This window comes from Opisthocomus hoazin, chromosome 1 (assembly GCF_030867145.1).
Source record: "Opisthocomus hoazin isolate bOpiHoa1 chromosome 1, bOpiHoa1.hap1, whole genome shotgun sequence".
Taxonomy (NCBI): domain Eukaryota; kingdom Metazoa; phylum Chordata; class Aves; order Opisthocomiformes; family Opisthocomidae; genus Opisthocomus; species Opisthocomus hoazin.
The window spans coordinates 11,250,143-11,264,860 of record NC_134414.1 but is presented as its reverse complement, the minus strand read 5'-3'; the positions used below and the strand labels follow the sequence as shown (position 1 = coordinate 11,264,860).

Here is a 14,718-nt window from a genome sequence, read left to right as displayed (position 1 = left end):
GTGAGGGAGCCAGACACCACAGACAGTCCCCAGGTAGGGTGCAGACACGTGTACAGGGATTTTAAGATGAAGTCTACATGCTTAAGGTAAGATCTGAAGTTTCAACTACTGAACTTGAGGGAAAAAGCAGTAAAAAGGAAGCACAATTAAAATCAACAGAGAGCCAGTCACCCAATTCATAAGCTGGTCCAAGTAGGAAGAACCTGATCCAAAGGGCACTGGAATCCGAGTCTCGCAGACACAACCTGAATAGAACAGTAAAATTTAATACAAAAACAAACAAACAAAAAAGCCCCAACAAACCTCAAGCCACAAAACACTGAACAGTTTGTTTTTAAATGCAATTTCTCAAAATTCAAAAAAGCAGGGTTGTTTTTTTAAAGTTTCATTACAGCCAATTTTTTTTCTGCTTACTGGGGGGAGGAACAAAAGAGGAACAACAGTTTAGATCACTTATTCTGACTGAAACTACAAAATGTTTTCTGGACAACAAAGCAGCAGCTGCTTCCTGCGACAGTGACTTCGCTGGCAGGGGAGAGAGAGGAGGAGACCCAAGCTGATCATTTGATATTGCTACATAGAGGGGCTGTTGACTGGGACCACTCGCAGCCCGTTGCGTGACTATCCCGCCGTCTGGCTCCACACCACGTAGCAGGGTTTTTCCCAGCGTTTGCACTCGGAGCAGCCCCCTGAGCCATCAGCGGGAGCAGCTGGACCAGGCTCTCGCTGGCAGTTACCAGCCAGTGGTGAACCCCAAACTGACATTTACTCTTGCTGATTCCATCTCTTGCCTTGGAGTAAAACCAGGATACTACTGCACATCAATTAATACATAAGAAAATACAATGGCATTTCTAAAAACTTCACTGTAATTCACTTTATTAGAAAACAATCGTTTTTATTCGTTTCAGAAAAATTCAAGGCCACCATGCCATTATAAAGTACCACGAGCAAGACACTAGAGCGTATTTACAGGAGAGTGCCAAAAATTGGAACTATTGGAAAAGGGACTGCCAACAGGTTTCAGTCAACAGATTTCAGGCAAATTCTACGAAGCTCTTCCTTTTCATCCCGCCGTAGTTCTCTGGTCTTGTTCTCTGCAGTCTCTTAAGTAATTATCTTGCCCAAGAGCATGAGAGGTTCAGATTGCAGACTCTATACACAAATGCCATGTTTCACACAAGGCGAGGGAAGGCCAGGAAGTCTATTGGAAGGAAGATGCAGAGGAGTGGTTTAAAAGATAAAATTTCAGTGTTGGGTTTGCTTTGTTCCCGGAAGATGGGAGGAGACTGGAAACAGAAAAGGCCAACCAGTGCCTTCAGAAAATACACAACTATCAGGCACGTCGACAAAGCTGAGAAAACTTTTCAAGAGAATTGCAGTTTTAAGAGTCTGGGGAGAAGCAGCCTTGCCCGAGCCTTTCTGAAATGGAGTTGTCCTTTAAACGGCAAAGGATCCTTTCTGAAGGGCTTCAGTGTGAATGAAGCCAAAGCTGGAAAACGAGGGGACTGCCCTGGCCATTTATTAATGTCAAATATGCCGTCTCATGAAACAGGGCAGTTTGTCTGTGCTGGAAGCCTGACAGAAAGCCCAGTGCACCTGGCTTGTTGAGCCCAGCATCAGCTTTAGGCTGATCCAAGAGGATAGCTGCATTCTGTGTTCTGAATAGTTTGTCCCGCAAACAATTTTTTTAAAAAGGCTTTTATTGAAGAGCCATCAGCAAACAGATCATGCAGAATTTGAACAATACACAGAACGGGGGGGAGGGAGGAACCCACACAAGGCACAGCCCTAATTATTTGTCACTTCATAAGATCTCGCCAGCACAAGTGTCACATTTGCTCTTCCAGAGAACAGCTTCAAAAGCTTCCTGACTCGAAAAAGCAAAGTGTTTGTGGGGGGATACACACATATACACACACACAAAATATACCCAGAGCTTTCTTTGGCAACTATTGTCACAGTGGCAGGTATTTCAGGATTAGGACAAACAGCAAAGGAAGAAATAAAACCCTGATGCAGATTGCGCGCGCTCAGCCAGTTATCAGCAGAGTGAGCCTGGGCCCAGCCCCGACCAGTCAGTACAGCGCAGAAGGGAAGAGCCACCTAAGGCAGCTTTGATTACTAAGCTGCCAGAAAACTAAGAAATAAAAATATTTACTACTTTGCCAGCATTGATTCCAAAGGGTAAGGGCTGTTTAGTTTCTTTACAAACAGGACAGCCAGTGTCCCCATGCCTTCCCTACCTCTCCATCCAACATCACGTACGATGTGATTCCTGTTCCCCCAAGTTCACCTCCATGCCCCTGCCATGGAAGTTTACACCAGCTGAGGATGCCCAAAAGTCAGTCCCATGGAAGGCAGCGGGAGTTTCATCACGAACAGCACTGCCCTGGATGTACCAGCAGTCAGGACAGTCACCTGGCACAGAGAGGAAGGCATCAAGCCAAGAACAGGAACTCTTTACCATAAAGTGCAGCATTTGAGCAGAGCAGAAGAAAGCAAGCCAGAGCAGGCAGCTCAATCCATGCACTTTGACTTATTTTAGTATCTGGTAACACTCTCCATCCATCTGCTGCCTGCTTCTCTCACAGCACAAGCAATGGTTAGCACTGCAACGCAGGTGAGGAAGCAGGAGTGAAATGTTCGGGTGACCATGCGTAAGGCCTGGCCCTGCTCCCAGCAAAGCCAGCGGAGGTATAATGGCCGCAGTTGTCACAGTACAACTTCAGTGGCTCTGCCCGGCCTTCTCAATCCACTGCTTCATGTAGCGGATTTCCAAGGCTCGAGCTTGCTGCACAGATTTGGGGTCCCCAGGGTTGCGGCTGCGTAGGTCCAGGTGATGGGCTCCATCCGGGATCAAGATCGCCACGAGAGAATCAGTGATGTTCTCGGTCACTCCACCTGCAGACCACGGGTCCAGGCCACCGTTGCTGTAAGGAGAGAACACTTCGTTAGGGTACCCCTGCACAGCAGGCGGCAGTGGGGCTGCCGCTCACATCGATGCATCCACACTGACTTGTAACTAGTTTTGCATATGTACCCACAGAAACAGACCTCAGCCCTTTCTCCAGGTCTTGTGCCCACCCCTCTGCTGAGGGGAGCCTTCTGGACAGAGCTATGGAGCTACTGGCAGTGAGCAAAGCTATGCTTCTGTCGTTAATTATCTGCTAATTCAGACAATAACCTTTAACAGTGCCACAGCCTCTGGAGACAGATCTGCTGCCTGTTGTCATTGTCATAAAGGTTCAGGTTCCCCGGTCCTGAGATGTCCAAATTCCCAAATCAAAGCACTTCACTTTCCTTCTTCAGTCTGCCATGAACCAATAACCAACTGGACCCTTCAGAGCTGAATTTTCAGGACATTCCACCTTTTGCTGTCTAAGCTGTGTGCCAGCCTGGTTTTGCAAAGAAATACTTGGACATTTCATTAGTCCTCTTATTTGTAACACGAACCATATTAAAGTAAAGCTTTTATCACTCAAGAAATTGTCTAAAATTGCTTCCTCCGTGACAGGAGAACTTAACGCAATTTACTCCCCCTTCTCCCTCATGTCAAATCAATGAAAGCATTCCTTGCACGGAAGATCTGGCTCCAAATAACGCCTGGTCCATGGATCAAGCCAATGGGGCGAGAGTTTCTCATGTCTCAGTCCTAACTTCAGACTTGACCCAGTAATCCCTACATCTTATTTTCCACTACCAGAATGTTCTTCCCACATGTGGTTCATGTTTCTGCACAGAGAAATCCACATCCATATACTTATGGAACTACGCAGATCGAGATCTGCTCCTCACTTAAAACACTGGACCTGTCCACAAAAGGAAATATTAGAGATGGGCTACTGCATGTCAGTGTAAATTTCTAGGAGGGTCTAAGAAATTAAAACATCCTTAGACATTAAGAGATACGTAGCTAGAAAAGTATCACAGTACCAGAAAATAGCAGAAAGAAATAATGAGTCAAAAAGTTTTGTAGAAATAATTAAGAGTAAAAACCTGATGGGATCTGAAATAATACTTCATTTCTCTATTGAAAAAAACAGGTATCTTGGATCTCTATAGTTCTTTCAGAACGATTCTAAATATGACTTAGGAGAAGAGAAATATTTTGTGTTGGCAAAACAAAAACCATACAGAGCTGCCCAGTAAGCAAAAAGCACTGGATTTAAAAGGTCGCCTGAATCAGCACAGCACCTTGGCAACAGGGGGATGAGTTGCTGAGAGACCCAAGATGATCCAAGTCCAGGATCTTTTGGTCCCAGTCACGTGGAAACGAAGCATGCCACAAGAAAACAACGCTGTCTCTGGCTTCTCTTGGAGCTCCTGGCTACGTCGTCCGTAGCTCCTGCCAAATGACGCACCAGCGGCACTGACGCAGTTTGGGAAGCGATACTTGCTGAGAGGAGGGGGGCATGGAGGGCTCACCACAAAATAGTCATAAGTCTAACCAGTTTAACAGAATAAGATAGTTAGGTACCAACTGGAATGGATTATTTATGTGTTAAAACTAAGCACGTATACAAGTGCTCCGCTGCCCGTCTTACAGGACGGAAGTTTCCCAATGTTCCCTTTCCCAAGCAGCTCCCTTCCCTACCATCTCTTCAGAGCCTCTGCAGCCCTCCAGCCCTGCCCAGAACAAGGAGAGGTTTTACACAAATCTCAGCAGCACTGGCTGTGCAGCCTTTACAATGCCAACTCTCCACAACTGCCAAGTTTCCTCTTCTTAACTTTTTTCTCTTGCTGCTTCTCTTCAGCCAGGCATTATTCTGCCTTCTCCTCTTTTCCTCATTCCCTTCTTTTATGCTAACAGTCCCCGCTTCTGCGCATAGCTCCAGTATCTCTCAGAACAGAGCCTTCACTTTGTGCCTCTCCCCTGCTAGTGCAGAACGGGACTGGTGGGTGCCCTAACTTCAAAGCATACAACCCAGGTGTGATCCATCCAGACTGAAACAATTGAATTTTCAGACTGTGCACACAAAATGCCATACCGTCTGATAGAACCTGGGCTGATTTTGTCTACCACAGTATGTTGACGATGAGACACTACCAACTGCTACAAGCTCTCTGCCACCACATGCATGAAGAGTATTAAAATGCTGTTTCCACCACTGTGCAGCACCTCCACACCAAGTACAGAGCATGTTCCAAGAAACAGTACCAGGACTGGAAACTGCTGGAAGTGAGCTGGCAAAGGGTTCTGAAAATCCCAGTTTCCTTAAGCTAGTGTTTTAATAAAGATGTGGTGCCCAGCACAAGCATGTAATACCTGCCCACAGCCTAAGTAAGCACTCGCACACTAATTGCACACCTCCAAGCAGGTACCAGGGTGGCAATGGCGACTCCTGCATCAATACCACCCAATACATACAGCACAGTGTCAGTCTGCAGAGAGTTTAAACACCAGTTCAGGCATCCTGGCCAAATCCCTCCACGGCTGGATAAATCCACCCTACAGCGGTTCTGTTGAGAGGGAGGATCCTTTCCTTCCTGCGCTGAACTGTTGTGCAAGTTGCCTGACACTTGAAACAGTGGTTTTTACCCCACAGGGAGCCGCATCCCCTGGTAAACACAGGGATATTTTTTGTAGAGCACTCTGCAGTGTTCAAGGATAAAGGGCTCTTCTATAGAATGTACAGTGTTGACAATGTATTTGTTTGAAGAGAAACAACCCAGCTTGAGATCCAAAGCTTTGTGTGTACAGCACTACTCCTTCATTCATTTGGTGGCTTTCAAGCGTTTCTCATTTCAAGCTCCTTCAGCTGGCATAAATTCTGAAACACTTAGATTTGTTTGCTTGTCTATCACTTACAAAGTGGATTTCCACTGTACAGAGCTGTGAAGTCTTGGAAATAAGCACCACTCTGTAGAAATTAAGTTAAACCAGTATTTTTTTTTTTTTTTATTAAAAGTTTTTATTAAAGTTTTCCAAAAGAGCATGGAATTTCTCACTCTAGAACAGATATCCTGCTGGGACAGAAACAGTAAGAGGCAAACGAGGAAAGCAACAGGCCTTTGGGGCTAAACAGACCAATGCTAACAGCTGAAAACCAGAGAATAATCCCCAATTCAAGTGAGGACTTCTTACTTTTAAAATACACACCTATTTACCAAGTCCAACAGACTAATTCTGATTTTTGTTTAAAGAACTGGTGGTTTGTTGTTTTTTTAAAAAAGGTCTTGCACAATTTGAACCAGAGCGCAGAGGAGTATATGCAGGAGATGCCCACGGTGGGCAATCAGTACAGCAAGGCAGGATTCCTGAGGGCACAGCCTTCAATCTGTTTATTAAACACCTCCCTGACACGTAACAACCTAATGAACAGCCAGTACTTAGCTGTTCAAAATTTACATCACCTCACAACAGAATTACAGCTACATGAACCTCCCTTTAAAGAAAGCAGAGTTTAACCTTAAAAATAAGGAAAGTGAGGGCTGAGCAGAGAGCAAGCAACATGCACTAGTTTTTACACTAGACCAAAACATGTCTTTCATTCTTTGTCCACATGCAAAGGTGTTACAGACAAACTTCTGTTGTATTACCAGTATGCCCTACTAGAACGGAAACATCTCTTTGTAATTGGATCTTACACAAGTTCGTTGAAACTCGTCTAATTACCACTAAAAGGAAAGGGCAATTGGCAGTGATAGGAAAGCTCCCCAAGTTACTTCCCTCATTTCTCTATCAAAGGGAAAAATGCCAGATCACGACAGCCCCTCCCTGAGGCTATTGCCCACAGCAACAGTTTTAGTGACCAAGATCCTGTGTCACAGCTAGAGCTTGTTTAGACTTTCCTTTTATGTGGAAGAGACAGTGCTTTGGCTTCACAAAAGCTAGCTGGACTTACCAGCATGGGAAACATGGACTTTGGCCACGAGATAAGAAGGAATCCACACAGGAAGAAAATTATGTTTGGCAGAATCCCAATCCAGATTCTTCTTTTAGAAGCACATAGGCAGTGACAGAACAGTTGGGAGTAAAATGGTCAGTCTGCAGTGGCCGAAGAAGCCAAGAGCAACACAAAGCACACCCATCATTTATTCAGCTGGAGCACTGGAGACCAATCCTCTCGCTACTCAGGGCAGGCTCTCTGCACTGACAACCTGAACTGGTAGAAGACTGCACTCCAGCTGAAACAAGGCTCACCTGAAGACAATGTTGCTGTGTGAGCTGATGTTTTTCCCTCCATACATAGAGAGAATCCAAGAGGGGCGAGGCCTCACTCCCCACAGCCCATAACACTCTTCTGAAAGCGCATCAAAGTCCCATTTCTGAGGCTCGAACATGTCATTGACACCATCCGTGCACATGGGCATCACCATCTCAGTGCAAGCCTGAAAGAAAGAGCAGGGCAACAAGATGTATTCCCAGGAGACTGTCCAACAGCTGTTGGTGAAGTAGTTGAATAAAAAAAAGCTCAAACAGCAATTGATCAGTAATTACTGTCAAACTATCATAGAATCGTTTAGGATGGAAAAGACCCTTAAGATCATTGAGTCCAACCATTAACCTAACACCGTCAAGTCCACCACTAAACCACATCCCTAAGCACCACACATACACAGTTTTTTAACACCTCCAGGGATGGTGACTCCACCACTTCCCTGGGCAGCCTGTTCCAATGCTTGATAACCCTTTCCGTGACAAAGTTTTTCCTAACGTCCAATCTAAACCTCCTCTGATGCAACTTGAGGCCATTGCTTCTCATCCTATCACTTGTTATTTGGGAGGAGAGACCAACACCTGCCTCACTACAACCTCCTTTCAGGTAGTTGTAGAGAGCAATAAGGTTCTCCCTCAGCCTCCTCTTCTCCAGACTAAACAGCCCCAGCTCCCTCAGTCGCTCCTCATAAGACTTGTTCTCCAGACCCCTCACCAGCCTCGTTGCCCTTCTCTGGACACACTCCAGCACCTCAGTGTCCTTCTTGTAGTGAGGGGCCCAAAACTGAACACAGGACTCCAGGTGCGGCCTCACCAGTGCTCAGTACAGGGGCACGATCCCCTCCCTACTCCTGCTGGCCACACTATTCCTGATACAAGCCAGGGTGCCATTGGCCTGCTTGGCCACCTGGGTACACTGCTGGCTCATGTTCAGCTGGCTGTTGACCAACACCCTGAGGTGCCTTTCCTCCATGCAGCTTTCCAGCCACTCCTCTCCAAGCCTGTAGCGTTGCATGGGGCTGTTGAGACCCAAGGGCATGACCTGGCATTTGGCCATGTTGAACCTCATACAGCTGGCTTTGGCCCATCGATCCAGCCTGCCCAGATCCCTCTGCAGAGCCTGCCTACCCTCAAGCAGATCGACACTCCCACCCAGCCTGCTGTCATCTGCAAACTTAGTGAGGCAGCACTCAATCCCCTCATCCAGATCACTGTTAAAGATGTTACACAAGACCGGATCCAAAACTGAGCCCTGGGGGACACCATTTGTGACCGGCCGCCAGCTGGATTTAACTCCATTCACCACCACTCTCTGTGCTCGGCCATTCAGCTTGCGTTTTACCCAGCAAAGTGTACACTCGTCCAAGCCATGAGCAGCCAGTTTCTCCAGAATACTGTCGGAAACAGTGTCAAAGTCTTTGCTGAAGTCCAGCTAAACATCATCCACAGCCTTTCCCTCGTCCACTAAGCAGGGCATCACTAAGCTTGATCCCCTGGTTGCCCTGTACATGCTGTGATGGCACTCAAGATGATCTGCTCCATAACCCTCCTCAGCACCGAGGTCAGACTGACAGACCTCTAGTTCCCCAGATCCTCCTTACAGCCCTTCTTGTAGATGGGCCAGAAGACAGATACCAAGCAAAAGTTTTATCTTTCATACAAACTGTTCTCTGGCATCTTAGTGATACTAGCTAAAAAAGAAAACCAAGTTATATCCTGAAAGCAACATCATCCCCATCATGGCAATTAATCTAACCCACAGTGTGTTTCTACTTGCCCCCTTTCCCACACACCTGCAGAAGCAGGCAGGGAACAAACTGCAGAGCGGATGTGGTGTTTTGATGGGCCCAGCTGCCATATTCTTTGTTACCCATATGGTGTTTCCCCTGCTTTCTCAGAGGACAACTTATAAAGCCTGCACATCTCCTGGGGCTGTTCAGAACAAATACATAGGAGACAGCAGCCAAGAGCAGACGGTCACAACCTGAACACCAGTCCATAACTCCTTGCTGCTGGAAGCAGCTGCCCTGCTCCTTGGGAGAGAGACTGTATACAGCAGTGTTGCATGTGCTTAGTAAATGCGATGGGGAGAGCAGAATGTCCTGGACCCCTTTACCATACATATCTCTGGCTTTGTTACCTGCTTGATGAGCAAGGTTGGTCTTGGTGAGCTACAGGACAAACAGCTTTAGTTTAAAGAAATTAATACCAACATACCCTGATACATTTGCTTGCACAATTGAGGTGGACAGCTGTGATGGGGCGATTAGAAGACCAAGATGCTGCTGCTGTACATCATTTTCAGTCGCTATGAAGAGCTGAAACTCAACAATTAGCTAGATAATGAAGACACAACCTAAATCTCCTCAGAAAGCTGCTTCTCTTTTGTGCCTTGCCCTCCCCACTGCAATCATACTTGCTTCATGCTTACATTTGTCATCAGTACACCAGTTCCATCAGGTGCAATATATTGACAGTTAAATGACTTCACAATTCTCATCAGCTCAAGCCCAGAGTTACAATTTAGAAAGGACAGAACTCGTACCTGGTAGTACCAACCCAACTGGCCCAGATTCTTCGTTGCAGTCTCAGAGGTGTCTAAGCATGAGGCTTCTCCTGAGTAATTGTAGTACAAATTTACTGCCTGGAAAACACTCTGCAGCAACAATTTGTCAGAGAGACTGGGATCCTTCAAGAACTTGCAGACTTCCTGCAATGAAGAGAGAAGGGGGTAGTCTAAATCTGCAAGAAATAAAGATTAATAGATGATACCTCATGGGATATCAATTTCTTCTCAAAGTACAGTCAGACCACTTCCAGAAAGTGTCTTTCTATGCAATGCTATACCCGAGCATTGTCACGAAAAGCAGTATTCCATTCAAGCAGTGCATGCTACTCCGAGGAACCTGAAACTTTACATTTCTTGATTAAAACTTTAAAAACAGTGGAGCCTTAATATTTCATTCACCAAGCTTTTAAATCCATTTCCTGTTCTTTAAAACAGATAATAAAGAGTATTTAGCTCCTCTAATGAAAGATAACACATGCAAATATATAACAAAACCTTCAGGTATAGATTGGGGTTCCCTGCTGTTTGCTGTAGTACAAATGGAAACATTCATGTAAAGAATGTTCTAATATTTTTAAGTCCTTTTACATAGCAGCACTGCAAAATTCTCTTTGCAATACTCTTCTGCAAAGCATTTTCCTTACCCCTGCTCCCACAGAGCTGGGAATAACACAAAACAGTGAAGGGTAAAAGCTGTGACTGAGCTCCCAGACCATGGCAAGAATACAAAATTACTCTCTGCAGGGAGCAAAGGATGCACTGCAGCTCCAACACTGTTCAAGGACAGGCGCAGAGGCACACAGGGCCAACTCACATGGCCAACTGTGCATCTTCCAAGCAGTGAACTTACTACCCTTCCCTCCCTGGTATAATCTTTCCCCCTCATTTTCATTTGGAAGCTAGGAAACTGATCCCTCCCTTGCTCCCTACAGACAAGGTCAGAGCACAGCTTCCACATGTTGCCATTCCAAGCAGGTTTTATGGCTTGGCTGGCTCAGCCATGAGTTCTTAACTCCGCAGTCAGAGGCTTGGAAAGCTCACTAATTCATGCAATATACACTGCAGACAAGTATCAGAACAGAGGGCTGCAGACAGCCCTGTATCTGAAGCTCAGATTGCATGGTAGGGACAAGAGATTAATATTTCTGATAAATTACTGGCAACCCACAACACAGAACAGATTAAGCAACATACATATAGATCCAGCTACTCAAACACATTTTTCACCCCTTTCTAAGCCTCATAGTCAGACTAGAGCTTCTGTTTCATAAAAAGTATCTGAACAGATTAAATAACTCAGATTTCATACATCAGCATTGTCCAGACGAACTGCAACCTGTTCTGTTTTGGGTTTATACCTCAAACAGACAGCATGGACAGTGGTGAATGTGAGCACGTTTCTTCGGTTGTGTCAGATTGATAATAAAGCAGAAATAATTTTCAAGGTGTTCATACTGCCCTTTGCAGACAGCCACATAGGACAGATAAATGTCCTTCCCCTCCTCCATCAGACAGCTCCACACATGGGAATTTTTTTTTTTTAAACTACTGTTTAATAGCCAAATACACTAATACGTTGTCCACCTTACCTGCCATACACAGCAACCCAAAGCCATGCAGAGAAATACAGCCAGGGTCTTAAAAGACCAAAAACACTCCAGGAAAATAGAAATCTTGGAGAAAGCACTGGAGATAGACAGAACTGCACAAGTGAAGGTTTGGAAGAGTGAAAAGTGGTTCTGCTTTGAGAAATGACCCTCAAGGAATACATTTGTGGCGATCCGCATTTCCTCTCACACCAAAAAGGTCATAGGCTCAAAGCTTTCTTTTTCATTGCAAGCTCTGACACCTAAACCTGGCATCAGAAGCTCTAATTGTACGTGCTTTTTGCGTAGCATTTCTGTTCCTCAGGAACAACTCTGCAGGACAGCTGAGATTTTTCAGTCACCCTGACACTTTTCTTCTTCTGGGCTCTTGATGCAGCCTCTTAGCCCTACAATTCACAGACAGTCAACAAACCAGTTCATGCACAAGAAGACATTGCCCTGCTTCTCCTTTATTTTTCCAGCCTTGTTGGTTCTACAGAGCCAGAAGTAAAAGAAAAGGTGCAGACTGGGAGAGAAGGAGAGAATTAGTTAAACCAAATGCTCAATTCTGCAAGACACTGGTTCTCAATTACCTGTACAGGCCAAGCTGGCAGAGGCTGTAAGAAGTCAGCTTTATAGGGATAGTTCACCATAGCCAAGTTTACCCATGTTTCACTCAGCCAGCTTTTCAATATAGCAGCATCCTGGAGATTTTTTAATGGGCTGCACAAGTGAAATGTGCTGGAAAGCCACTGTAAACCTGCATCTTTAATAAAAAATAAAATAACATTTAACGTACTGTAACACATGTCAGTTGTGCTGCCGCTAAAAAATATTTCACTTTGTGTAAATAATCTGGTGAAGTTATTCCACCTGCATACAAGCATAGCAGATCAAATTTTAGTCAGCACCTCGAAGTGAAGGGAAATACAATATCCATACTTCAGTGTATGGGTATGTCACAGCTAAGACAACATTATCTAAAAAAAAAGAGAGACAGATTTACAAGACATTTGGCATTTCTTTGATAGGAAGTAACATCAGGGCGCCCTTCTTCCAATGAAACGAAAACTTCAAACCAGCTAGCTCACAGTGCAAGGCCTCTTAATAGATACTTCTCTTGGGACTCTCCTGACCTTTTCTTTCATTATTTTATCTGGTCTAGAACTCATCCAATTCAGCTTCCCTGATTTTAATTAGCTAAGTCATCATACCAGGACATACCTCTTTGGGACACTGAATTCAAGCAACAAGATTATTTTTTTTTTAAATTGAATTCCTCTGCTGTACAGTGAGCTCATCCAATAAGGAAGCATAGAATTGTTTAGGTTGGAAAAGACCCTTAAGATCATTGAGTCGAGCCATCAACTGTCAAATCAACACTGTCAAATCCCACCACTAAACCACATCCCTAAGCACCACGTCTACATGTCTTCTAAACACCTCCAGGGATGGTGACTTCCTTGGGCAGCCTGTTCCAATGTTTGACAATCCTTTCAATGAATAAGCTTTCCCTAATATCCAATCTAAGTCTCCCCTGGCACAACTTGAAGCCATTTCCTCTCATCCTATCACTTGTTACCTGGGAAAAAGACCAATACCCACCTCATTACAACCTCCTTTCAGGTAGCTACAGAATCATAGAATCATTTACATTGTAAAAGACCCTTAAGATCAAGATCAGCTGAGCCCCTAGCACTGAATCCATAAGGATTGCAGTGATTTTCTATACCTGATCACCTCTGTTGATATTTAAACTACTTTTTTTAGAGTAACAACTGTCTGGCTCTACTTGTCAGAAAGCAATACAAGCCTTGAGGTTCTGAAAAAGTATTAGTGAGGTCTCACCTGTTGAGGAAAGGTGGTTAATGGCGTTCCAGGAATTCCGGATGCTTTCTGAGCAGCCTGTCCCACTCTTTTTGAAATCATTAGTCACTATGCTGAAATAAGCACCACACGGAACCAAATCACCAAACTGCCAGATTGGGGCAGAGGCTGCCAGAGCTCTGCAAAGGGACATAAAAAGATTGTTTTGAAGAACATACACATCCTGAACCCCTACAAAGTGAACTTCTGTCCTCTGGTCAATACCCTCCCCACAGCCACTATCTAAGTAGCCTTTATAATTCAGCTTGGACACTGAGCCATAGGCAAACTAACCACAACATTGAAAAACTACTCCATAGGTCTGCATGCAAACACTGCTGAAGGTTGTAGGTCTTGGACTGTAGTATAAAGATATCAGTAAATACATAAAGTATAAATTTAGACTTGCTTACTTTATTATTTTTCATTCTCATCTAGCAGCTAGGACTTTCTCACTAGGCATTGTGCCAACTCAGCTGAAGACAACCCCTGCCCACAAAAATCTACTTCAGCAAGTGTGGTTGATGCACCTGAGGGACAGGATGCCATCCAGAGGGACATGGACAAGCTGGAGAAGTGGGCCCATGTGAACCACCAGTATTAATACAGGCTGGGGGATGAAGGGATGGAGAGCAGCCCTGCCAAGGAGGACTTGGGGGTACTGGTGGACAAAAAGCTGGACATGAGCCACCAATCTGTGCTCACAGCCCAGAATGCCAATCGTGTCCTGGGCTGCATCCCCAGCAGCGTGGCCAGCAGGATGAGGGAGGGGATTCTGCCCCTCTGCTCCGCCCTGGTGAGACCCCCACCTGGAGTTCTGCGTCCAGCTCTGGAGCCCTCAGCAGAGGACAGACCTGCAGCTGTTGGAGCGGGGCCAGAGGAGGCCACAGCAATGATCCGAGGGCTGGAACCCCTCTGCTGTGAGGAAAGACTGGGAGAGCTGGGGCTGTTCAGCCTGGAGAAGAGAAGGCTGCAGGGAGACCTTACTGTGGCCTTTCAGTACTTGAAGGGGGCCTACAGGAAAGCTGGAGAGGGACTCTTTTTACAAGGGCCTATAGGGATAGGACAAGGGGTGACAGCTTTAAACTGAAAGAGGGGAGATTTAGATTAGATATAAGGAAGAAATTCTTTACTGTGAGGGTGGTGAGGCCCCGGCACAGGTTGCTCATAGAATTGGTGGATGCCCCCTCCCTGACAGTGTTCAAGGCCACATTGGATGGGGCTTTGAGTATCCTGATGTGGCTGAAGATGTCCCTGCTTATTGCAGAGGGGTTAGACTAGACGACTTTTAAAGGTCCCTTCCAACCCAAACTGTTCTCTGATTCTATTTACTAATCTTGTTTCCCAGAAGGAAACTAAGGTACTGAAGAATTAAAGACCTGCCTCAAGTCACCAGAAAGTTTGGAGTCCCTAAGTTAGGTGCAAAGTCAGTGTTCATAATAGTTGCTTTTACAAAAGTAACAGATAGATCTGAAAATATACCCCATCCAGCACCTGCTGACCTACAGTTGCTTTATTAGGAAAACAGCGCCTCT

At 45.3% G+C, this 14,718-nt stretch overlaps 1 protein-coding gene across 1 annotated transcript in view; it reads right to left on the bottom strand.

Moving 5' to 3' along the window:
- Positions 1-872: 872 nt before the first annotated feature.
- Positions 873-14,718, bottom strand: part of PRCP (prolylcarboxypeptidase) — a 34,892-nt gene continuing 21,046 nt past the window's right edge. The window contains exons 5-9 of the mRNA XM_075417133.1: positions 13,166-13,323; positions 11,911-12,083; positions 9,708-9,872; positions 7,148-7,335; positions 873-2,933 (exon numbers count right to left, since the gene is read on the bottom strand). Coding sequence (XP_075273248.1) covers positions 2,729-2,933; positions 7,148-7,335; positions 9,708-9,872; positions 11,911-12,083; positions 13,166-13,323 — 889 coding nt within the window. The 3' untranslated portion in view covers positions 873-2,728. The remainder of the gene's footprint in view (positions 2,934-7,147; positions 7,336-9,707; positions 9,873-11,910; positions 12,084-13,165; positions 13,324-14,718) is intronic.